The 26,792-nt window shown below is 43.8% G+C and overlaps 1 protein-coding gene across 1 annotated transcript; it reads left to right on the forward strand.

Moving 5' to 3' along the window:
• The first annotated feature begins 10,920 nt into the window (after window positions 1-10,920).
• Window positions 10,921-26,663, forward strand: LOC113832030 (keratin, type I cytoskeletal 23). The gene is made up of 8 exons (XM_027428203.2): window positions 10,921-11,316; window positions 16,918-17,000; window positions 17,877-18,033; window positions 20,637-20,798; window positions 20,883-21,005; window positions 23,675-23,895; window positions 24,733-24,764; window positions 26,569-26,663. Exons 1-8 carry the CDS (start codon window positions 10,921-10,923, stop codon window positions 26,661-26,663), a joined length of 1,269 nt encoding a protein of 422 aa, XP_027284004.1.
• Window positions 26,664-26,792: the final 129 nt, after the last annotated feature.

Below are 26,792 nucleotides of genomic sequence, written 5' to 3' on the forward strand. Positions count from 1 at the left end.
GAGGTAAAGCCACTATGGCCATCTGTGCTGCTACATCAATGAAGATTCATACTAAACATGTGTGTTGAAATTTTTATTTTAAAAACCAGAAAATATTCTAATCATTTTAAATTAGTCCTCAGAAAAAAAAAAAACAATCACTGGAGTTCCTTTTATATATGTATACACGAGTGCGCGCACGCGCGCGCGCGCGCGCACACACACACACACACACACACACACACACACACACACACACACACACATACACATACACACACACGCTTTACATTACCATGGATTTAGTTTTCAAACCCACACTGACTTATTACTTTACAGCTGTCTGTTTTGAGCCCAGCATGGGCCTCCAGGCGCCAATACCAAGATATCAGCAGAGTTATGTTCCTTCTTGAAGGACCCAAGTGAGAATCAGCTCCTTACCTTTCCCACCTTCTGGGCGCTGGGAACCATCCTTGGTCTGTCATCTCCTTCCACTGTCAAAGTGAGAGAGCACATCACTCTGGACACGACCTTCCTCTCACCTATTTTTCCAACACTGAGTGGCTCTTCTTTCCCCCTCAGCATTAGAGATGACATGGGACCCACTTAGATGATTGAAGATAATCTCCCGATTCTAAGGCCGGTTGGTTACGAACTTTAATTCTATCTACAACTCTGACTCCTCTTTGCTGCATAATAAAGCCTGTTCATAGGTTCTGGGTACTATGATGTGGACATCTGGGAGTGGGTACTATTCTGCCTACTGCACTTATGTTTGCTTATAATAAACCAAATGAGGGGAAGGGGAAGAGGAAGAGAGTAGAAGAAAGAAGGGGGAAAGAACCTGGAGGGGAGGGGAAGGGAGGAAAGCTGGGACCCCATTTTTTATCTCTCTAAAACACCAGCACCTAAACTGGATATTATATGTACAGTGATGAAGACGTGTGTGTTTAAATCCTGTGACCAATCAAATTTCCATGCAGTCCTTCAAGCCTCGGGGAACTCAGCCAATACAAGGGTAAAACATGTTTAAGGCCATAACATAACTAATAGTTTGCAGGTGTAAACATATTCCACAACCTTCCGAGGTCATCTGTTTTATGGCAACAACAACAACAACAATTAACATTTATTGAGCATTTACAGTGTGCCAAAAGGTTAAGTGTTCTCAGTGTGCTTTTTCTAACAGCTACTCATTTCACAGACAAAGAACATGAGGTGTAACTCATCCGCGTCGTTGGGACAGCAGCAGAAGTAAGATCCAATTCCAGGACTATGGGACTCCAGGCTTTGCACTTCCAAGCATTGTGCAAAACCTGCCTCTTCCTTTTAGGTCACAATATATACATCGAAATAGTTGATTCTCTAATGTTTGCAATCTTGGGGCAAAAGACAAGGCACAACTTGCTTATATGAGTCTATCTCACGGTCACTTGTGGCTTTTATCCCCTGACCTCTCTTATAATCCCGGGAGAGAAAGGTCAGAACCATTTAGGTCATAACCATTTAGGAATGACAAAGATGAGAAATTATAGGGAAAGCGTTGACATAACAGAGGCATGTAGAAATGGTTGTCACTTGCTCAAAAGATGAATGGAAAATCCAAGTTCCTAAGGAAGAGCTGTAAGACAGGTTTATTGTGCACCACCCACCCTAAGCCCTAGTTGTTGTAACATGGTATAACATACAGAATGTTATGGTAACTTTTTTAAGGGAAAAAATGAAAGTGAAAAAACAGAAAAGCAAACATTCCTAAACTAAAGAAAGAACAAGGAGGGGAAAGGTAAGCCTAAAGGCCAAGCTATGGTTGACAGTTTATAATCAGCAAAGCACAGGGACCACAGCTGCTCAGAGGAGAAGGCTGGCACCTGGAAGCAAATCTGCAAAGACAATGAGAACACATAACAGGACTCCACAAACACAGGGATGATGTACAAAGCCTGAGGTCATGTGGTCAGGCAGGCACTGGACCCTTCACCACTGTCTCAAAATACAATCTGAAGCAAGGCTCTCTCTTCTCACTGTTTTAAGCCATCTACTAAAAACATTTTAAATGAGTTATTTAAAATAGCTGGTTATATAGTTACTTATCCATAAAACAAGCCCAGAACCTCCAGCAAAAGAATGCTTTAGTGGAATATCTGGATGTTCCCATTGAAAGGTGTACTGATTAGCACATGTATCTAGCTGTGCAGTCAAGCCAATCTAACAAATATATTTATTGCATGATTCTCTTTAGAGTTCAATATGCACACACTATGGTGACATAAAAACCATAAATTGGATTTTATTATTATATTTTCTTTGTCATATCAGGAAATTGATGAAGGTTAAGGATGCCACCCTACCATCTCTGCAGATTTCACTAAGTCATTCTGCTGCCAAAGGTCACAAGTCAATCACCAAGTACCCTCCTTACTGTCCCCACATGCTTACTCCTGCTCTTGTTCACTTTCCACAAGGCACAGGAGCTATCGATATGACCATAGCTCACCATCCCTTCCTGGGAGCTTTCTGTGATTTTCCATGACTCTGATGCTGAAGAGCAAAACACACCAAAGAGATGCAAGAGCCTGGAATCAGCCACTGTAGGTGTCTGTTGTTCTTTTGCTAATTCCCATGAACACAGGAGCCAAAGTAGGCAGTATGCCAAAACAGCATCTGGAGGTATCCCTGGTTTCATCCAGATTTGTTTTCTTCTCTGTTCTCTCTGTTCTAGTAACTCAGCACAGGTAACATCTGTGGGATGAATGAGTGAGTGAATGAATGAATGGGAGAACAAAGTAATGGAACCTTTTATTTAAAAAAAAAGCAAAGTTTTATGGAGTCAACCAAACAAATGGCTGCATTTCAGGTCCCCAAAATGTCAACCAGGGATGGACTCTGGTATGAGGAGACAAGAAGGGATTCTCCCAGGTCCCATCAGCTCTATCACAACAAGAACCTCTGGGCTAAAGGTAAAACCTGTGAGAACAAGATTTTAGGCAAATTGCATGAGGTAATGCAGCAGCCAACCAACACTGGGGACACTCAGAATGTCTCCTCATGTGGCAATAGAAAAAGAAAGTAATACCCAACGAGGGTTGAAGCTAACACGCTGGCCAGCTCAGGGATTATTCGTGACAGCAGCCTTTGTAGAAGAGATTTGTGTGCTTGGCTGCCATACTAGCTGGATTAAGGAGAAAAAAAGAGAAGGGAGAAGAGTGAAATCACTTTGGTCTTGCAATAGCACGCCCCACCCACTGGTGGGCATCTGTTGTTCTTATGTCACCTCCAATGAACACAATCACCTCAACAGGCCTGGCGCCATGTCAAAGTAGAGCAAAAGGACTCTATGTTTCTAAAGCCAGGCTTATGGCATGGCGTCTCCACACTCCTCTCAAAAAACCTACACAGTTGCAATTTCTCTGAAAGGTTTGGTGTCAGCTGGGAAGGAGCAGGATGACACAGGCCTTCTTTCATGGGGTGAAAATGACAAAGGACATACAATTCTGATAGGCCAGACTACTCTTCCTTGGTGTAGACCCATATATGAAACGACAGATATGTTGCCCAGAAGACAGTGACAAAGTCACCATCAGGAGATAAGACCTTGGCAACCAGGAAAGGGTGGTTTTTTATGTTGGTGATGACACTAAGTTTCTGCATCTTCATGAAAACTGGCGATTCTAAACTAGAAGTATAAAATGATAAGGTGGAACTGAGTACCCAGGACCAGACCCTTAGATGGCAGGTCACGTAATTGAGGAAAACTAAACTAGAAGGGAAAAAAATGCAATGGGAATGAGGAATTCAATTGCAACTTCAAAGCAAGCTCCCTCGCCCTTCTGCAACTTGTCTCACAATGGTCCTTCCTCTCCTTCCGTTACTGTTCATTTGACCAAAAAAGTGAGCACATCTGGACACATGGGGAAGGGCCTAGGCCTGGCCCAGGATGATGTGGTAGACTTTGGGGAGCCCCTTTTGAGGGCCTTACCCTGCCTGGGTAGTGGAGGGGCCATGGCTAGGGGCAGGTGGGATGTTGGGGGGAGGGGAGGGGAGGGAGAGGGAGAAGGGATTGACATGTGAAGCAAGCTTGTTCCTAATTTGAACTAATAAAAGAATAAAAAAATAAAAAGTGAGCACATGAAACATGAGCATGTAACCCGGTAGTGCATTCCTATAAAACATGAGACTCCTAAAATCCTCAGGATTTAGTTGGTAACTAAAGGACAACGTCAGGGAGAAAACACTAAAAACTGTACATCAATGGATTCTAACTTCTCCATAGCATCTTTTTCCTTCAGAGAGTCAGAGTCACACTGTGATGCCAGCCCCTGAGAGACTGAGAAAGGAGGACCTCTAGGTTCAAGGACAGCCTGGGTTACACAGTGAGATCCCATTTAATTAAAAAAAAAAAAAAAAGCAGATGTCAGTGAACACTCCACCTCCTAAGGAAAAATAAAAGAATAAGAACAAGGGAAGAAAAAAATTACATGCAATTTCCAAGGTTTCTACTAACTTTTGATAGTCAAGATGCTGAATTCCAAGTTTAAAATCAGCTTAACATAGTGAATTAATTTGTCATTTGGGAATATTTTTTTCCTAAATGAATGAGGAACTATAAGAACTGAAGAATTAGTGATCACATGAAAGTGGCATAGGCGTTTTGTTCCCCTGTGAACAATAGGAAATACACGACACACTCAGTGAGGTATTCTCTCCAGAAAAACCAAACCTAAAACTACTAAATCAACCAGATCTATTTTCTAGCTTACAAGAACTACAAGGTTCTGGTGGTGATCATGGTTTTAAAACTATACCAAAATTTGGGGAGATCGGGACCTTCTGTCACCAGGCCATCAGACAGTGTGTACCACGGTAACCTCACTTGTCCACAATCAGCTTTCTTTGCTGATTGTCTTGTCTCACAAAGACATCTCCACAGGGTCTAACCACCGCTTTAGATCCCTCTCAGGGCCAGCCTCTGCAGTCATTCCTGCCACATGCTTCGGATAATTGGGGAATTACCAATGAGTCAGGCAGTGCCTTGCTAAGTGGTGGGGTAACTAGGCAGTGGTTTTCCATGTGGCATGTACAGCAAGCATGCCTTTCAGTCAGGTTTTCATGTGTCCAAATTGCCCAGAACACATTCTCCGGCCTCAGTGCTCGATAATCTGGAGACGGCGCATTCATTCGATCCCACTGCATTAACATTTACGTTCTCTTCCTCGATTCTGTTATCTTTACCTCTCCCAGATTCTCGTCTCTCCTCTTAGGATTCCAGATGCTATTTGCTGGTGGTTACTTGTAAGGCCCTTTCCACTCTGTACCCTATGAGTATCAATATCCTATAAATAAGCATCAAATTATTTCTTGTTTCTGAAGACACAATTAAGGGGCTAGGGAAATGGTTCAGAGGGTGAAGGCCTTTCTACACAAGCATGAGGACCTAAGTTCAATACCCAGCACCCATGTAAATGGCAAGAGGGCATGGCAAGCCTGTCGGTGATCTCAGCACTTGAAAGGCAAAGATGGCAAGCCGGCTAGGTAGACTAGCCACATCAGGGATTTGGAGATTAACTGAAGACTCTGCCTCAATATATAAGGGGGAAAGTAGTCAAGGAAGATATCTGATGTCAACCTCTGGTCTTCACATGCACACACATGTAAACACAAACACATGCCACACACATGCATACATAAAAATTAAATTAAAACAAGTTCCCAGCATGGTTATATCATTCTTACCACTTCATAAAACGTCCTTCTGTGATCTTAAAACACTTTTGTTCGTGCATGGTTGGTTTTTTGTTTTGTTTTTCCTTGTCTACTCACCACTATAAAGCTAAGCCATTCGGAAGCAACTCTGGGCCAACTCTACCCACCCAAGTCTAAAATACCATACTGAATGCTTCACTTCTACCTATTGTCTCCTTTTACCTAGACAAACAGAAATAGAAGGAAATCGGTTTCATTTGCCCCTAATTTAATAATCACAATGTTATCACCATCTCCATGGTTACTATGCTTTACTTCTCTATTTTTTGTAGCCTTTTCAAGCATAGGATAATGGCAAAGGAATTTTGTCTGAAGTTCTACTGTTCTCTGTCCTGAAATTTCATACATAATAAAAATATGTTAGATAATCATTGTACCCACTCTGCCACTATAAAGAGAAGTGTGTCCTGAAATGCTTCATTCATGGAATGATTTTTTTTCTTTTTGGTTTTTAGAGAGGGGTTTCTCTGTGGGATAGTCCTGGCTGTCCTGGAACTCAATTTGTACACCAGGCTGTCCCTGAACTCACTGAGATCTCCCTGCCTCTGCTTCCCAAGTGCTGGAATTAAAGGTTCGTGCCACCACAGCCCAGCTGGAATAATTGTCTTTAAAAGGCACAAAGAGAATGTGTGCTGGGGTATGGAAGTTCCTTGCTGGCTTCTGACATGCCCACATACAAGCTCATCCATTCCTTCACCACACAGCCTCTGCAACAAAGCACTCTGTTCCTTTTCATGACAGTGTCTTAGTCTATCAGATGAAACAAATGTGAAAATTACAAATAATTTTATCTAGAAAATCATTAGCAACTGAAACTACCATAAAATCTTGAAACCATGTTGCAGGTACAGGTTTGTCCCCTAAACAAAATGACAAATACTGGACATCTGCTGGAAAAGCAGGATGAAGTTCATCCTGGGTTATTTAAAAATAATTTAAGATTATATGTCATTTTACCAGAATTATTCTAGTCATCTGTGTCTTCCAAATGATATAGCTAGAGAGTCTCTGAAAGGGGTTGGTCAGGCTTGACCAAGGGTTGCCTCTGTGTAATGCAATTAGTGTGTTTTCCAATCTTCTATCTTGTACTTTCACATGCTAGCTGGATTTTTGTAATGACCACATACCATTTTTACAGGCCCAAAACCAAAGGCATCATTTCTTTTAAAATCCAATAGCTTTTCCATGGAAATTACAAGGAAATTTGCTGTATGGTAGACTACAAAAGACTGCCTCTCCTCGGGCCTCTCAAATTACACCATCAAGTTTCCCCACCCTGTTCTGACTACGCAATACAAAAATAATTTTGTTCAAGGTTAATTCTTATCAATCAAAGCCACACATTCTAATGTGAAACGAGACAGGAGCCAGACGTAGGGGCTAGTAAGTCACGGCTTCTCAGACATGCCTGGAATGTTTGGGGATGGGATCAATTCCACGCAGATTCTTGTGAAAGAATTTCAGGGTGCAGCCTGCACCTTGTACCTACTGGAGGTGGGGCTGTTTTTTCTCCTTCCAGAAGCTGGGCCCACATTGACAGAACCCATAGACAACCACAAGCCTGAGTCAAAAACAGGACCAAGAATTCTCTGTGTCCATCGGAATATGACCTACTGCCATACAATCTCTGGAGTTGACTCACTTGTATCATTGATGGCAGTATCATGTGACCGAGTACCTCAGAAAACCAACACATGAAGGAAAAAATTTCTTTGGTTCTTGGTTTCAGACAGTCAAATCCATCAAGATGAGAAAGGGGTAATGGGATTCACCGTGTAGGCAGCTTACAGCAGAGACTCAACGGTAGATCAAGAAGTGGAGAGAGAGCAAGACCAAAATGGGGCAAGGAGTAACTTTCAAATATTTTCTCACAGTAATCTCCTTCCATTAGCTATTGCCTACCACCTGAAGGTCTCCCAGCCTTCCAGAACAGCATTACCAGTTGGGAATATTCAAACTTTGACCCCTTCATGGACATTTCAGGTTCAAACAAAAGCACTTCCACTATTTCAGTTGCCTCTCTGTATGTCTTAGTCTTTTTTCTGTTGGTATAGCCAAGCATGAAGAGGCCATGAAGTTCAAGGCCATGTTTGGCGAGGGTCTTCTTATCTGTGGGACTGTCAGCAGAGTCCTAATGCAGGACAGGCAATCATGTGGTGAGGGGGAGCCCATACCAGAGATGGAGCCAGATGACATTTTACAACAGATTCACTCTCAAGATAACCTACTAACCAACCAACCCATTAATACATAGAGATTAATCCATCCATGAAGGCAGAGCCGCCGCTATCTAATCATCTCTTAAATGTCTCGCCTGGTCCCACCTCTCCATACTTTACAGTACAGATTAAATGCCAGTGTGAGTTTTGGCGGGGACATCAGAAGCAAAGCACTGCCTTTGTTCTTTGTTCTTTGGAGACATAAGTGGTCACGAGCTCTCCTTCTAAGGACCTTTGGGCTTACTTCCATCACGATTACAGCTTTCCAGCATTTTTATGGTGAAATAAGGGACATCCAGGGAGCATTCTTTGCTCAGATTTTCATGCATGGGCAGAAAGAGCAGAGCTGGTGTATTTCGATGGTTTTATTTATAATTGGATGGGACTGGCCTTTTCTACCCAAGTTCCGTGCCTTGTACCCCTCACAGGAATAGAAGATAATGGCATGGGAGGCCTGAGCTAAAACTCCAAGTCTAGAAGACTTAAATACTGAGTTTAGGAAACAACACCACTTATGAAACTCCTCAGTGTTGCAATGCTCCAACGTGGCTGTGATACTTAGAAAGTGGAAGACCTAACCCTTAAGGCTGTAGTCCCAGAAGGCTGCAGTCCCAGAGACATACAGAAAATGTGTTAGGCAGTATAGTAAGTAGTGAGAGGGCTGAGGACCTGGCTTGGCTGGTAGAGTGTTTGTTTCTGAGACTTGATATCAGTTCCTAGCACCATATGAAGACAGTAGCAAAGTCCATGCCTGCAATGCCAGCACTCAAGAAGTGAGAACAGAAGAATCAGAAGTTCAAGGCTTTCCTTAGCTACATAGGAAGTTTAAGGGCTGCTTTAGCTACATGAGACCCTGCCTCAAGTATGAAAAGAGTAAGCTCCAGCTTCCTGTGGGTGCTTCCAGATTCCACAGAAGAGGCGGGATACTGAGTGACCCATTCTACTGGAAGAACTGACATCTAGATGAGGTCACTCCCTCCAAGTTGGGCATCAAATCCATTCCAGAGAACTCAGAAAAGTGATTATTGAAGGAAGTAACCTTTGAACCCACCTTTCCAAGGAAGAGCCAAAGCCATGCACTCAGTTACACTGTACGTGCAAATAACTCTGAATAGCTCACCTCTATGAACCCCTGGCCCTTTATCTACAAAGGGTGTTACACCTGGGTATTGGACTGGGGGTAGAGGTCAGTAGTAAAGTGCTTGCCTACCACTGGTTCTGGGCTCCACACAGTCCCCCCCACACACACACACACATATGCACACAGACGATGATAACAAATTATAACCTTTCCCTAGAAACAATCAAATGTTGCTGTAAGGATTAACAATGTCTACAAGGCTGAGAAGGCCCATTACCATTGTGGAAGAAGAGCTGTACAGGACATCTTCATGACCAATAACAGTGCTATGTGGCCGAGAGACTCCTACTGTGGCTTCAGTAACTCGCAATTCATCCTCCCCATGTCCCCTTCGGGCCTCATTTTCCCTTATCTGTGCAATTAGTGGCGTTGCATAGTAACACTAAGTTCTCTTCTGATAACTAATATTTTATTTTTTTGTTTTCTGTGTATGTGTCACACATGGTAACATGTTTGTGTGCATAGTGGGCAAATGAGCACACCAAAAGACAGTGAAGGACACTGGGTGTCCTATTCTGTCACTTTCCACCTTATTCCATTGAGACAGAGTCTCTCACTGAGCCTAGAGATAGACTGGTGGCCATCCCCCACAGTGATCCTCCCGTCTCTGTACCCACTCTAACAATGACAAGGTTACAACGGCAACACCACACCTGGCTTTTCACATAGGTGTTGAGGATTTGAACTCTGGTCCTCATGTTGACATAGCAAGGGCCCTTACCCACTGAACCATCTCCACAGACCCTGACATTTTGTTTCTAAGTCCTCTTTAAATAGAGTCACCAATAACCAGCACATGGGTATTGCCCAAGACTGTATCCTATTCATTCCCAACCTTTACCTTGGCAGGAGATACATCCAGCATGTCAAACATCCACAGCAGGCTTCCTGTTTCCATAGTGCCTGCTGTAGGTCACACTCAAGCCAATGGTCTGCGGACTCAACCAAAAACAGAGACAGGACTGCCCCCGCAATTAGCAAAGCTGTATTCCTCTCTGGAGCCCAGGAACATCCTAGGGACAGGCTGGATTGTTTGGTTTTGAGGTGTGCTAGGATGAAAGGCATCCTGGAAGCGGAAGGCCAGTCATTCATTAATTAATTACGACTGTAATTGAGGGTTTGTTCTGAAGAGCGATTCCTTTGAAATTACTTTCCATCAAACAGCAAAAGCCACAAAGGAATCAGATATTCAGTGCCCTCTCTATTTCCTTCTGCACAGGAGGAGTTTTCTTCTAGGACCTGAGATTCTGGTTTGTTCTGGCTCTCACCTTGTAAGTATGTTTTACCCTGGCAGTAGAGGGTTTATCTGGAGTGGTTGGTATGTATGTGTGTGTGTGTGTGTGTGTGTGTGTGTGTGTGTGTGTGTGTGTGTGTCTATGTCTGTGTCTGTGTCTGTGTCTGTGTTTAGTTTTTAAAAAGAAAATCTGTACCACACAAAATAGTCTTACTGTGGACTTCAATCTGACCTTTTTTGGGTCAGTGTACATTGGAAAAATTCCACTGCAAGATTAGAAAGACATCTGAGATGGCATGCTAGCCACCTGATGTCGTGGGCCACGCCTCCACGTTACCACTGGGAGGGAGGAGGTAACTGGCATGTTCATGTGGTTCTAAACAACAACAGCAAAGTGTCTTGGCCCAGGGGCACCTCAGGGTTGTCCAAGAGGAAACACACATTGCACAATGATAGGATCTTGTCGGTACAGTTGTCAGAGAAGGAAACTCCCACAGCAAAGGGCATAAAACCATCCCAGGCAGTCTGGGGCAGCTCAGTCCTGTGGTGTCAGAGCGTCTAGCCCTGCTCCATACACAGATGGAACCATGAACTCCAGCCACAGCTTTAGCCAGACCTACTCAGCCTCTGTCCACAGCCTCGGGGACAGCCGGGGTCCCCCTGGGAACTTTCACAGGACCCCTAGCGTCCATGGAGGCGCAGGGGGTGTCCGCATCTCCCTTTCCTTCACCACACCAGGCTGTCTGCCTCCTGGAGGATCATGGAGGTCTGGGAGAGGCAGTCCCCTACTAGGTGGAAATGGCAAGGCCACCATGCAGAACCTCAATGATCGCCTGGCCACCTACCTGGAGAAGGTACGGGCCCTGGAGGAGGCCAATTCAAAGCTTGAAAGCCGAATCCTGCAATGGCACCAGGAGAGAGAACCTGGCAACAAAAAAGATTATTCCCAATATGAGGAAAACATCAGCCGCCTGCAGGAGCAGGTAAGACGCTGAGAGACCCTGAGGCTGGCCATGGCACTGCCATATTGGTTGGGGGGGGGCATGACAGTTCCTGGGGAAAACAGCAAAAGAACCTAAGTCTCAAGTATTGTTCATGTAAATCTTACTGTCATACCTTAAGTATGAACTCGGGGAAACTTGTTTGTAAAATTAATTTTCTCCCTACAAATGATGTGGAAAGTGAAGGCAGCAAACATTTCAGAATCGTTATAGACTATCTTTTCAAAAGCAAAACTGCCTAGTGTTCTGCACACTTTAAAACATAAAAAAGTATACAAGCCTTAGAAATGTCAGGCAGCCAGGTGCTGTGCAGTATCACTTTAGATCCAACAACAGTCAGGGACATGATAAGGGCTGGTATGCAGGGTGCACTCTCAGTGCACAAGGCACAGGAGATAATTTACTCTCTCATTAAATCAGTTCGACTCCACCTCAGAGTCCTAGCGACAGCATGAGTCTCTATCCACACAAGACTGGGTTATACTATTGTTCAGATCATGCCTAAAAAGCCATCACATTCCACCCGTAGATATACCATTATGGCATCCTAGCTATGTTTCCAGAAGTTGCCAGAAGGTAAAGTTGCTCACACTTCTGAGAATGGCATATTGCTGGGGGGGGGGAGTGATAAAATGAGGATAGATTTAAAACTTGGAAAGTTGGAATAGACTATGGAGACATGCACACACACACACACACACACACACACACACACACACACACACACTTCTCAACCAACCATCTAAAAAGCTACGGCCCCACCTACATGCCTGGATACATGTAGAGAGAGGACAGCCATCTCACAGTTATGTTCCTAAAGCTATAAACCACCCTTTTGTATGAAGGAGTTCCAGGAAAATCCCTGTGAACACATGATTTAGCTTACCTTGGAAAGGCCATCACAGGCTTCAAATATTAGTACCATATTATTTCACAACACTCAACCATCTTTGTTTGAATGTAGGAAGGACCAATCAAGATAATATAAATCTGTCCTTGTAATGACCCCTAATTATTGAATAATCGGCCTAATAACTGAGTGTGTAATTGCCTTAACTACAGAGTGCACAGTTGTCTTTGTGAAGAAAACAAGGTGACTCAACATCCACACCGTGTTTTTCGTTTAATGAAGTTGCTTTGGTCTTAAAATGGAGGGGAAAGATGATGTCTGCAAATAGAGAGTAGGAGCATGCATCCCAAAAGAAACCCCAGACTACGCCTGACCCAAGAGCATATATAATAATAGGAGAGAGAAGTAGGGAGAGGGAGGAAAGGGAAGGAAACCATTACTGGGCACTTCCTGTATGCCAAGCATTGTGGGGAGGAGCGTCAAATGTGCGAATCTGTGAGAAGGGCTCTCTGCAATGGTGGGACTGATCTATATTATTTGACTTAAGTCTCATGAACTCTTAGGAAATTGAAGCCCAAAAATGCAAAATAATCCCCGAAGGCACCAACAAAAAGCAGAGGTGGGGTGGGGCTTCCACTTGGGTCTCTTTCAAATGATCCGGCTTCCACTTCAGCATGGTGCCAACTCAGCAGCCTCATACAAAGATGAAATGTCTGTGTGTTTACAAGAATAAGGCAGTAGGTTGGCAGGACTATTCATGCCACAAATAGTTCAGCCTGTATCATTTAATTCTCATAACTCTGGGGATTCAAATATTTCTAGCCCCAACTTCCAGACCACAAGACTGAAATTGGATAGTTTTTCTACTTGTTTTTCTAAATTCCTTAGAACAGATGGGGAAAAAAGACAGAGTGGCTTCAACTAGGTGGACAGGCAGCTAGCCTACTCTCTTCAGGACCAGAACTCTGGATTCTGAGGCCAAATAGCTCAAGGTTCATGCTTTTCTAAACTTGTACTTTGGATGTTTGACCTTCTCTGGAAGAGTATCACTCTTAGAAGTTGAGGCAGTCTGTCATTCCTGACTGCCCCTATTTGCAGACGAGGTCCTAAAAGGTACCACAGTGATCTAGGGCTGGCCTCTCCCTGGGTCCTGATGAAATACTCTGAATAAATACACCATTTTACCCTCATTCGGTAATGTCAAAGAGTCTGTGAACAATGTAGTTCAAAAGTGATTCCAAACCTCTTGAAACACAGACTTGGACATAGCAATAGGAATATCACTCATAAAGCTCCCTGATGAATCTCAGCATGTGGCATTTGCAAGCATGGTCAAATGTCCATTTGCCTGAGTTCCAGGAGATAACATACCTTGGGGCAATGATACTGTGCTAATACACTAGCTAGATTTTTTTTTCAAAGAATGAACTCAGGGCCTTGGGAGAATCTAGGTGATTATTACAACATACAGTTTAAAAATCTATGCCTCATATACTGTTTCTCAATCCATCCCCATCCATTTATGACTCTGAAGGATGTCTCAGAAATAGTGGCTGCATTATAATACCATATTAAGTAAACCCAAACAGTGAGAAGTTTCAAATATGAGGTGTGGGTGCAGGAGAGATGCTCCACAGTGAAGAGGATTTACTGCTCTTGCAGAGAACCTAAGTTTAGTTCCCAGATCCCACAAGATGGCTCACAACCACCTGTAACCTCAGTCCCAGGGGATGGAATGGCCTCTCTGTTCTCTTCAGGCTTCTGGGTGCACATGTCGCACATACATACACTCAGACATGAATGTATAAATATGTATATATACATATTCATATGTAGATAGGAGAGAGAGTTGGTCTCACATAGCCCCAGACTGACCTTGAACTCACTATGTACCCTAGGGTGACCTTGAACTTCTGATCTTTCTGCCTTCACCTCTCCTGTACTGGGATAGCAAGAATGTGCCGTCATGCTCCATTTATGCAGTGCTGGGTATTGAACCCATGCTAGGCAAGCACTCTGCAAACTGAGCTGCATCCTCCACCCTATGTGTGCTTTATGCCAAGTACACTCTAAGGCCTCACCTTCCAGCGTCCCTATAGTGTGACAAGTATGTGTGCAGTATTATCTCATTTACTGTCTTCTAACCCTCACAGTGCACTGGTGAGTGGCCATTAGTATTGTTATCACTATTTTATGGACACAGAAACAGACTCAGCTGTGCTTGGCCAGCTAATAGGTGAAGGTAAAACCCCAGGCCTGCTTTTGAGTTCCAGCCCAGCTCTCCCACTATGTGTGAAGGCTGCTATTGTGTATTCACAGGACCAAATTCCAAGTCCTTGGTGAAGCTTTAAATAGGACTGGCATTTTAAAAGACACCTTTGTATTAAGGAAGAGATTTGCCCTAAGAAAAATCCTCTCTAAATAAAGGAATTAGCTGTACAAATACAATGGGAATGCCACAAGGTTCTATGGCTCCAGCTGCATTGCAAAAGCTGAAAGCAAGGATCTCTGAGGTCCCCTGTTTCTAATATAAACCCCTCGTTGAACAAATGATGAGACTGAAGCACAGGGGTGGAGTGACTGCCCAACCATGCGGCCTGATAGAGAAGGAAGCCAGGCTAAAGAAATGCTACGTTTCTACTCTGCCGAAGTACTCCATTCAAAAGTGTCATTCTACCTTTAGACGATGAGAAAGTGACTCCGTGTCCCCACATCAAATGTGGGCCCTTTTCTCTGATCGTGGTATCCTGTACACCCAATTGCTCAGACAAACAGCTCCACTGGCTTTTGATATGAATATTGAGGATCCAAACTCAGGTCTTCACGCTTGCACAGAAAATGCCCTCACCCACTGAGCCATCCCCCTAGCTTCTCAGTTTTTTTAATATAATCTTTTTTTAATATAAATAAAACTTATGTAAATATATAGTGAACGTCTTTAGCTAGAGTTTTTAACACTGTGGAAGCTTCTTTTTTTTTTTTTCTGTGGAAGCTTCTTAAGCAACCCCATTCGATGGTGAAGAATTCACTCAGTTCTTGTTTTAATAGCTGCATCAGAGGCAATCTCATCACAAATTTATTATAAATGCATATGTTTCCCGAAGTTTACATATGTGGTTCTAGTCACATTGGGCAAAATAATAATAATAATTGCTTTATATGAAGACTATTTGAAGCATACTTCAAATTAGCTCTCCTCATACCTGGAGTGTGAATGTGTCACTACTAAGAATTACACACACCTGCACTTTAGGAAAGCTTACCCTAAAGCCACAATCAGGAAAAAAACTGAAAAGCTAGAGGGATGGCTCAGTGGGTGAGAGCATTTTCTGTGCAAGCATGAAGACCTGAGTTTGGATCCTCAACATTCATATCAAAAGCCAGAATAACCATGCGTACCTGTAACCCCAGGACTAGTGGGGAGAAGAGGGAGACAGGAGGACTGCTCGGAGGTGCTGGCCATCATCCCAAGTCCAGGTTCAGTAAGAAACCCTGTCTCAAAAGAATAAGGAAGAAAGTGACAGAGCAGGTCCTCTTCTGCCCTTTTGAAGCACACGCATGTCCACGCGCGCACCCACACATGCACACACACACACACACACACACACACACACACACACACACACACACCACTTTGTTTTAAAAAGTTTCATAACCCCAACTCTAACATTTTCAGACTCAGAAATGTAAGCATGTTCATGAAGTCATGTTCACAACAATGGACAGGCAGACAAGGCATTATCAAGGGGCACAGCCCATCCTTACCCTAGCTCCCTCTTCCAGCAGTCATGTCAACCCCAGCCTGTCAAAGATCTACATAAACTTGTGCTGGTCTCGGCCTTGGTAAGAGAAGCTTCTTATTTCAGTGGGGACCAGTTAGCAGAGACTCCTAACTGTGGAAATTGCTGAGAATAAACAACTGTGAATGTCCAGCTATAGACAGTTCATTTATATCCTACCTGCCCTGCTCCCCGAGGCATAGGGAACATGGAAGAAGAGTAGACAGAGAGAATGGAGAAGCCTGAGGATGGAGAGTAGTACTGTGGAGTGCTGTCTTCTGGGCACGAACACAGCTTTAGCACAGAGCAACTCACAGCAGCTATGGTACCTTCACGGGACCTGGGCAAGATGAAGCCAGTTAGAAATTCCAGCATGGATGGAGCAGGGGATCATGAGGCCCCACTTGAAGAAAGTTATGGGAGGGGCAGACAGCACTAATTGGGCTTAGTGGGTTAAATAATGATAGTAGTAGCAGTAATAATAAAGAAAAGAAGGGAAGAAGGGAGAGAGTTTAACATATAAAAACAGTGAAACCAACAGCAGGTGCATTCTTCCATTCTTCGCCTAGCACATGGGACTTGATTCTCACCATTCTGCTGCAGAAAAGCAAGTTGATTGGGAGCTGAAGGGATGGTTCAGCAGTTAGAGCACTGGATGCTCTTTCAGAGGACCTGGGTTTGGTTCGCAGCACCCACATCAGGTGACCCTCTGACTTCCAAAGGCTCCTGCACACACACACACAGTGCTCTAAAGTTATGTGCACACTCTCTCTCTTCCGCCCCCGCGTGCGCGCGCACACACACACACACACACACACACACACACACACACACACACACAATTTTTTTTCTAAGAAGAAAAAAAGTTGCAGGCAGAGGAAACTGGAGCTCAGACATGCAGCAGTCATGGGTGGATCTGTCCAGCTGCAATAATTCTCTGTGCCTATTTTACAGATAGTGGACAGTAAGATGACCAATGCCCAAATTGTTGTGCTCATTGACAATGCCAGGATGGCAGTGGATGACTTCAACCTCAAGTAAGTCCCTTCTTCAGAGTTCCACAGAAGGAAAGCTCGGCCAGCCGGAACTGGCTGCCAAAATCTTACTGGATTATAATTAAAGGGCACTACAAGAGTCATGTGCAATTTAAATAAACCAGGCACAAAGTGCATGTGGTAGCATGTGAAGATTTGAATATGAATTAAGAATTAGGTGTTATTAAAAACTTTTCATTTAGGAATGGTAATTTTGTTGTACTAATTTAGAAAAAATACCTATTTTTATTAGATGCACTCTGTGGTTATTTCGGGTTAAAATGCCACAATGTCTGTAATTTGCTTTGGACATTTTCAGAAATGAGCCATGTATATTAATGCACACTTATAAATTCAGCTCTTGGGAGGCGGAGGCAGTAGGATGGTATGTTTAAGAGCAGCCTGGGTTATATATTGAGTTTGAGAGCATCCTGGGCTACATAGAAAGACCTTATGTCAAAAATAAATCAACAACCAGCTACCATTAAAAAAAAAAACATTTTCAGCAAGGAATCCAGATGCTCAAACATGCAATTTTTGATATTTACTCATGGTAATGGAGCTAGATGATAGATACAGGTCTGTGCGTATTCTCATTTGGAGCTAGGTGATAGGTTAGGTCTGTGTGTATTCTCTTTGGTACCGTATTTAAAAGTCAGCATTGAGTCACCAACACAGACAAGCATAGCATGAAACAAATGTTCTGTGTCCCTGTATACGTCCTGTATCAATCAACGTATCGTTGTGCTAATGATGTCCCGCATGGACCAGTCAGCCTCTCGCTCACACCTGAAAAGTAAGAGAGCCCTAAGTCCCAGTGGACTCCAGCAAAGCCCGTGGCCTTCCATAACAGAGGTGCTTAACCCCCTCTCGCCAAAGGTATGAAAATGAACACTCTTTCAAGCAAGACTTGGAAGTTGAAGTTGAGAGCCTCCGGAAGACCTTGGATGATCTGACCATCGTCACGACAGACCTGGAACAGGAGGTGGAGGGAATGAGGAAAGAGCTCATCCTCATGAAGAAGCGCCATGAGCAGGTGTGACCGCCCTGGGCCCCTGGGAACCAGCTCTGCCCCTCACTTCACAGTCCAAGGGGACCCCATAGCAACAGAAGGGGCCACCACTTGAATGCCAGTCCCAGTGTCCCTCATAAGAAACCACGGGAACACCTTTTTTTCTAATTTTAAGGTTATCTTCTTAGATGTTAAACATAACCAAATACAATAATAATCAAATGTGACTGGCAACAACAATAATAATAATGACTTGTTATCACACACTGGTTTCCCCAACTTGTTAGTATAATACCTTGAGAATCAGGCCTGGGAAGATGCTTCAGTGGGTATAGTGCTTGCTATTTAATCAAAAGGATCACAGTTTGGATCTCCAGAGCCCACTGAGCAGATGTGGTGCTTTCTGTAATCTCAGTACTTGGGAGGCACAGATTGTATCCACAGGAAAAGCCGTCTGGCTAACACTAACTAAATGAGTGAGCTCTGGGTTCAGAAAGAGACCCTGCCTCAATAAAATAGCATAAAATAAAATAAGTGGATAACAATGAAGGAAGACAGATACATCAACCTTGAGCCACCATACCCATGAACATGAATGTGCATGCATACATGCAAACACGCTTACACGCATGCGTACACAGTATTCACATAAAAATACAAAAAGATAGCCAGGCATTGGTGGTGCACGCCTTTAATCCCAGCACTCGGGAGGCAGAGGCAGGTGGATCTCTGTGAGTTCGAGACTAGCCTGGTCTACAAGAGCTAGTTCCAGGACAGCCTCCAAAAGCCACAGAGGAAACCCTGTCTCCAAAAACCAAAGAAAAAATACAAAAAGATAATAGTAAATGGGACTGGAAGAAAGCTCAGTCATTACGGTGCATGCTGCAGACACTAAGGACATTAACTCAGCACACACATAGAAACCCTGATGTAGCGGCATGTGCCTGTAACCCCAACACAAGAAAAAGCAAAGAGGAGAATGCCTTGGGGTCACTGGCCAGCCCATATTTCCAGATTGGAGAGTTTTATGTTCAGTGAGAGACTCAAAACTAAGGTGGAGGGAAACCTCTGGCCTCCACATGCAGGTGCACACAGGTACATATACTTCGCACATACATGAACACATACAGAGAAGTAAACAGAGACAAAGATAGAGAGAAAACATGCAAGACCAAGCTTCCCTCATTGGCCTGATGTGTGGAAAACAAGGACAATGGTATAAAGAGGCTGCTAAAACTCAACACTCAAGAATCCTAAGCTACAGAGCCTGTAACTGGCTTGCAGAATTCCCTGCCATTCATTTCCAGACCCTGAGACTGACAAAAGGGCAGAAAAACATTTTAGGCAAACCCAGTTGCTTCTAAACATCAGAGCTGGGTTTCTGAATAGCTGTCTAGACAGTGATTGCTCGTTACACCTTTCCCGTGGCCACTTGGTTTCCATGAAACCCTAGAGAAGCATAAGGCATGGCATTTTTAAAGCCTCTCTGATGCCCGACTTTTGGTTCCTAAACTAACTGCTTCCCCAAAGCTTTGGCCTAGAACTAGAAATGTTGACCATTTAACTGCGTAGACACACCACCAAAGAGCACTTGTTAGAAAGGAGTCTATTTGCTCCGAACATGTCATTGTTTCTGGAATAGTATCAACCAAGGAATTAAGTCAAAGAAACTATCTGACTGTGTGTTGTTATAGTTTGAACATGAAATGCCCTCCACTAGCTTGGGTTCTGTCCCCACTCATGGGACTTTGGGAGGTGGAATATATCTAAAAAGCAGAATACAAGGGGTGAGTCCTTGTGGGTATTTTGTTCCTGCACAGATGAGCTCTCTCTCTCTCTCTCTCTCTCTCTCTCTCTCTCTCTCTCTCTCTCTCTCTCTCTCTCTCTCTCTCTCTCTCTCTCTCTCTCTCTGATACCCCTTATCTCCCTCTTACCCCTTCTTCCTCTCCTCCTCTTTCCTTCTCTGTCTCCCCTCCCTCTTTCTCCCTCTATTTCTCCTCTCTCTCTCTGATTCTCTGTCTTGCTCCTTTCTTCCTTCATGAGATGAGGAAGCCCCTTTACAAGTTCCCAGGTGTTTTCTGAATGTGCTATTTCTCGTTGCTATGACTCTGATGGGGATACCTTAAGGGGAGAATTAATTTTTGCTCAGTTTCAGAGGCCCAATCCAGGGCTACTTGGCCAATGCACTTGGGCAGTGTGTCATAACAACGGAAGTATAGGACAAAAGAGTTTCTTCAGTCCATGGCTAACAGGAAATAGACAGACAGGAAGAGACCAGGAACAAGATATCTCCACAAACCTACTCACAAGGACCTGCCAGCAAAGTCTCACCTCCTTAAACTTCCCAACCAGCCAAGAAAATGCTATTGGCTGAGAACCAAGCACATGGCCGTTTGGGAGGAGACACTTTATATCCAAACCATAGTGCATGTGTTATGTTAGTCTTTATGTTATAAAGTTTTAGAGAATATGTGCACGAAGGTTAGTAAACTCACAGTAAGTGTGAAACTGCCACACCAGTGAGAGTAGCAACCACACAAATAGAACCATGCGCCAGTGCCAACCAACACAACAAGCCAGCCTGATTGTCACAGGCTACTTCACTGTCTTTCTCTGTTATTAAACAGGAAATGGAGGAGAATCATATGCCAAGTGACTTCAAGGTCAGTGTGAAGGTGGACACGACTCCAGGGGAAGATCTGATTAAGGTCTTGGAAGACATGAGACAGGAATATGAGCTAATAATAAAGAAGAAACATCAAGAGCTGGACACCTGGTATAGAGAGCAGGTAAAAGAAAAGGCACCAGACGTCCCAACTTTTCTATTGTCACATATCACAACACCAATGCCTCTGCTTATGCTTGCTTCACAGTCAGCAGCTATGTCTCAGGAGTTGGCCAGCCCAGCACCTGTACAGGGCAACCACAGTGATATCCATGAACTGAGGCGAACATTCCAGGCCCTAGAGATTGACCTGCAGGCACAGCACAGCCGGGTAAGTTAAGCGAGAGACATCCTGGGCCCTTCACAGTCTCCTCAAAGCATTCTTTTGAACTTGTCCCCTGGCCCCAGCGCCCCAGTCCCCTTGGGACTACTCTCATTCTCCACTTACCACGCCAATTGTACACGATGAGCAGAAGAAATGTGTGTACAGTGTAAGAACACAGCCGGACTTTGAGTGAGTGGCTTGTTATGTCCAATGCTGGGGATCATCACACTGACCTTCCCAGGTAGGTCTTAGCCCTCTCATTCTAAAGATAAGGAAACCGACGCTCCAGACAGGGCATGAATTTGGCAAAGGTCACACAACCAGTGAGTTACTGGTGGTGAAGCTGTGTGATTTCAGGGATGACAGACGCTAGACACACCCCTCCCATGTTGTCTATCAGTCCTCTTTCCACTTATAACCAGTATGTTCCCCAAACTCCAATAGAAAGAAATTCTGGCACTAGCATGATAGGTGGCAAATTTAGCCCTGGCTGACTCCAATGTACTGCTCTGATCATTATGCATGTGACATATCACCCACTATCCTGCATATGTTCTTGAGTCTAAGCCATTTCTATCTTCATTGTGGTTTGATAAGATGCTGTGTATAAATGCTGCTCCCAGAGCTTGGGGAGTATAATCTATCATGTGACTCCCTTCATACCTACTCATCCATCAGTGCAGATCCTGGGCACTGCTATTCCGTGCATTTTAAGAAGGCATAGTCAATTCATTTGTGCTGCAAGAACATATGGCAAATAACCTTGTTTTATGAATCATTGATAGTGATCAGACATTAAAATTGTGCACTGTCAGCCAGGCATGGGGATGCATGTCTATCACCCCAGCACTCGGGAGGTTACAGAATGAAGATCACTAATTGCACACCATCCCGGGCTGTGTAGTGAGGACCCTTCCTCCCATAAAAATATGCATTGTCAAGGTGACAACAGTGGCCACTGAAATGATCACAGTGTGATGCTCTGCAGTGTTCAATGTATTTCAACTACTCTATATTTCACAATAGTCCAAGAGTCAATAAGACTCTGATACCTGTATTCATGTGTTCCCCTGTCCGGCACTGTGCTTAGCACTGAGAATTTAATGATGAGAGAGTGAGGATGACAAACCACAATTGTGCAAATCATCAAAACAGATGTATGCCAGGTGGGAAAGGCTGCATGGGAGAAAGGAAGACATGGCAGAGGGAAGAGCTGCCATCTGAAGCACAGTAAGCACAAGGCAGCTGAGCAACTGTCTGAGAGAGATGAGAGACTTTAAGGTGGCTGCGGGTTGGAGAGGAATGGGGAGCTCCAGGTAGAGGCAACAGCAAATGCCAAAGCCAGGAGGCATAAGGGTGTCCTGTGCAGCATCCAGGAACAAAGGAAAAAAACACACGAGGGAAGGGGAGGGCAGATAAGGGCAGGGAGGGAGGAGGAAGGGAAGGGGATGATGGGGTCAGGTCACAATGGAGCCTGTGTGGGGTTCTGTAGGCTGTCTTGGAGAGGAGATTTGGAGCAACCTGTGTAGCCTGCTCTTTGAGGAACTGTGAATGAAACAGAGAAGCTGGATAGCTGCTGAGGGTGGGTACAGGTTTAAGACCAAAAGCCAAGGTAGGACAAGTAGAAAGGACAAGACAGGAGTCAGTGGAGGTGATGGCAACAGACAGCTCATGTCATTGGAGGCACTGGGGACCTGGACATACATCAAGTCCATGAAGGAAATAGGCATGGGGGGTGTTGCTGGATTTCTTTCCGGATTACTCCCATTCCACAGTGAGACAAAGGGCTGAGAGGAGGCATAGGAAGATGAGGCAAAGAGAAGAAATGAAATGGGTCTCTGGGACAATGAGAGTATGCCTGCACCAGAAGAATGTAATTTGACAAGCAGGAAGCATTAATAAGAGGGCCCTGAAAACTAAGACACCATTTGAGTGTGTATAGCTAATACAATCAGCATTTTTCCCCTTCAAATTAAAGTTATATGGCATGAAAAAGCAGGTGGCAAGTCCGTACAATGTGAGGACTTGATCTCAACCCTAGCTGAGATGCTTTATTTTGAAGTTTCAGAATTTCCTCAAAAAATGGCGACCTGTCAGTGTTGTTTAAAGACCAAGACTAAATCCACTGAACTGCTGGACACTCAGCTATCATTTGAATTTAAAACCAACATCTAAGTCATTTTTAAGTATATGGGAATGTCCTCTGTTATAGTAGGATAATGGTTATGGGCACAGTTATCAGAAAAAGTTATCGATTGCTCACCTTTAATCCAAGTGTAATCATGCATTTCCTATTGCACACGGCATCCTTATATAAGTCATTTTCTGATGATGAAGCCCCTCTCCTTTCTGGAGTTTTTCATCAAACCAGAGATAAAATGGAAACATTAGGAATGGTTCAGAGCCAGGCAGCTTGTGTTCGATCCCAGTGTGTAGAGTAAACCAGCAGTGCTAGGAGAGAGCAGTGGAGTTGTCAAGAGCTCCCTGGCACAATGGCTTTATGCCCGAAACATGGCATCAGAAGACCCAGCAGCAACCCTGAGTCCCAACTCTGTAAGTCAGCCTGTTTCTCCTTCAGACACCTAGCAGAGTGGCAGGGGAAGTTAACACTGAACTAGCCCGTGCTGCCTCAGCCTCCAGTGGACCAGTGAATGGGCTCCCATTCCTTCTTTCAGAAATCTGCTTTGGAAAACATGCTGACAGAGACCCAGACTCGCTACTCCTGCCGACTCCAGGACATGCAGCAAATCATCTCCCACTATGAGGAGGAGCTGATGCAGCTTCGCCAAGACCTGGAGCGTCAGAACAATGAACACAAAGTACTACTGGGCATCAAAACCCACCTAGAAAAGGAAATTGCCACCTACCGCCAACTCCTGGAGGGCAACATTGAAGGGTGAGGCCGTAGTGGCTGGAACATTCTAGACATGATACCCCCATGCATGGGAGTGCACGTGTCCCCAGAATCTCAACCACAGTGGCGAGAGAGAGAGAGAGAGAGAGAGAGAGAGAGAGAGAGAGAGAGAGAGAGAGAGAGAGAGAGAGAGAAGAAGGCTAATTTTCTCCCGAATATTCCTCAATCAGGTCTCTCATTAAGTCTGAGCTAAAAGGTTGGTCTCCCTGTGTGTGAAGGTTTGCACTCAGAACAGCTAAATAAAGTATTGGTTCAAAACAGAGATTGGGGGGGGGTGATGAAAAGGTTTGACTATTGTGCTTCTCCAATATAGGGGACTCACTCAATTTGAGTTCAAAAACGAAAACAAAAGTCAGGGGAAATGTTTTAAACTAACGAGTCGAGAAAGATCTGTAAGACCGTCAAGATTTTCAAACTGGTATTTCTGACCATCCCAGGGAATAATAGTTAGCCATGAAGTTTGGTTTTTTTTTAATCGAAGTATATAAATAAAATGTGGTTGGGTCAAAGTATGACCAATCTGAGTATCTCAGGGGTCCAAACTTGAGACCCGGACTCTGGAAGGGATGTTGATAAAAGGGAAAGCCTACAGGGTGCTGGAAGCAGGGATAGAAAGACTCGGGAGAATTCTCTGGCTCCAAAACAGTGGTGGTCCTCTCTTCTGAGGGATCCAGTTAGCTTTCACAAACTCATGATCTTGCATCTGCCAGGCTCAAATATCCTCCCTAAATAACTGAAAAGTAACACGAAAGCAAAGGAGCAGAGGAAGAGCTGATGGCTGCTAAAGTGACTTTCCGTGTTTCTTTCTTGTCTTCATAGGACAATGGATGAATCTGAGTCGAGAATGAAAGGTAAAAGAGAACCTGTTTCATTGTCTGACACTAACTATTGTTTTAGTTAATCAGCCTGTCTACCCATCCCGTATTAGCCATAACCCTTACCCTGCTCCCAGATGTCCTGAACTCAATTTTTGTTTTCCTCCGAGATGACCAGAAAGAAATTTTCAATTAAATTAACAAATTTGGTACCACAGAGCAAAAGTGGACCCTGGTTAATTTAACGTAGAGCATTAACTGGGTAGTTCTTATTCAAAGAACTTAGGGATAAATGAATTAGGGGTTTGAAGGTGGGTTTTTTATTATATATTTTCATGTACATGATGAGATATCTTAAGGATGGAACCCAATGTTAAACATGAAATTCAGTTATGTTTCATATGTATGTAGCCTATATACAGACCACATTGACATATATAATATATTCTATGTATATAATATATATAGCTATATCTTAAATAACTTTTCATAAAGTAAAGTCTTGAAGTGTATAATGTCCCCCTCACAGCATCATGTCAATACTCTAAAAGCTTGAGAATTTGGAGCATTTGGGACTTAGAGGTTTTGAATAAGAGAGGCTCAACTTACACATGCAGTCTCTTTGCAAAAGAACATAGATCAAAGAGGTGATTGATAGTATTCTGTCTCTCTTGAATAATGAAGTCTGTTACTAAGACTCCTAGGAAAGTACATCACATCAATTCCCAAACCTGACGTTGTTGAACAGGAGGGGTTTCCAGGAGATTTGAGTCGAGAATCATGACTGATGTGTTCTGAGGCCAGGTGAGGTTGGAAATTCGACACCATATATCCCTGGGTCGGGCAGACATGCTGTCGTGCAGTATGCTAAAGACAGAGCAAGCACTTTTGCAAGAAAAAAGGAAAGAATAAAAGAAAGAAAGAAAGAAAGAAAGAAAGAAAGAAAGAAAGGAAGGAAGGAAGGAAGGAAGGAAGGAAGGAAGGAAGGAAGGAAGGAAGGGAGAAAGGGAACAGGAAAGAGAAAGAAACAACCAGAGTTTTTACTTGTCCAACTCAATATTCTCACACCTTTGACCCAGCAACCATATTTTCTCAGATTACCACAGCAGAGATTATGCATCACTTTCTGATTCATTTTTTGTAAAATTATTCTAAGGCATTAGAGATCCAGAGAATCTGAATTGAGCTAACCATTCCAGAGCATCTGGCCTAACTTCCCTGTTTCTGCAAAACTGGACAGATAGCACAAAACTCCCCTTAGGGTAGCCCAATATTTATTGTACTATCTATTAAGTACTGTGCAAACAGCTTGACTTTTACATTTCCCCTTATACCTATAATAATGATTTCCATTCTTCTCTGTGGCCTAGAACCAGCTTACTGATGTGTCAGCAAAACATTTATTCAAATAAGGGATGATATCTTTAAAACAGTAAGCATCCCTGGATTCTCACCCATGCATGCCATGCATCTAGAACAAAACAAGATGTCTTGGATGGCATGTAGCACTCTGTAAACTCACAGTCTGTGACAAAGGGCCACAGAGTCTTCATGAGTAGAAAGCACTCCTCAAGGGCTGGTGGCCAGACATCAGCTTCTGCACCAGGCTCCAGAGCTCCAGAAACTGGCCACATTGAGAGGCCTTGGCTTTCTGGAGGAAGTGGGGATTTCCTCCATGCTAAGACCCTTTCCCCCTGCAGCTAAACCCACCATACAGCTTGGTGAGCATTTTACAAAACACGGAAAACCTACAGGGACTGGGAGCATGGAATTGAACAGGAGCATAGTTCACATGGTGGGGGAAGCCTGGCAGTGACCTCTTCGGTACTCTTTCTCTCAGGATCTGCAACGTCAACGATCAAGGCCATCACTCAAGAGAGCGTCAATGGAAGAATAGTTCTTTCTCAAGTGAATGAAATTCAAAAGCATGTGTGAGGCCACTAAGTCTCTGGCCATTGTTAAAAACATGTTCCCCAATGGAAAGCCCTTGCCTAGACAATAATGGGTGAGTCTCCCTGGCAATCCCTGGAGTTTTTGGATTCAGAAACTTTTCTCTGTAATGGT

This window comes from Cricetulus griseus, chromosome 7, assembly GCF_003668045.3.
Source record: "Cricetulus griseus strain 17A/GY chromosome 7, alternate assembly CriGri-PICRH-1.0, whole genome shotgun sequence".
Taxonomy (NCBI): domain Eukaryota; kingdom Metazoa; phylum Chordata; class Mammalia; order Rodentia; family Cricetidae; genus Cricetulus; species Cricetulus griseus.

Excerpts from the sequence above, each read along its gene's own strand:
- LOC113832030 (XM_027428203.2), top strand. The coding sequence starts at position 10,921 with ATGAACTCCAGCCACAGCTTTAGCCAGACCTACTCAGCCTCTGTCCAC. Across the intron at positions 17,001-17,876 it reads GTGGATGACTTCAACCTCAA|GTATGAAAATGAACACTCTT; the intron begins GTAAGTCCCTTC and ends CTCTCGCCAAAG. Across the intron at positions 23,896-24,732 it reads CTGGAGGGCAACATTGAAGG|GACAATGGATGAATCTGAGT; the intron begins GTGAGGCCGTAG and ends TTGTCTTCATAG.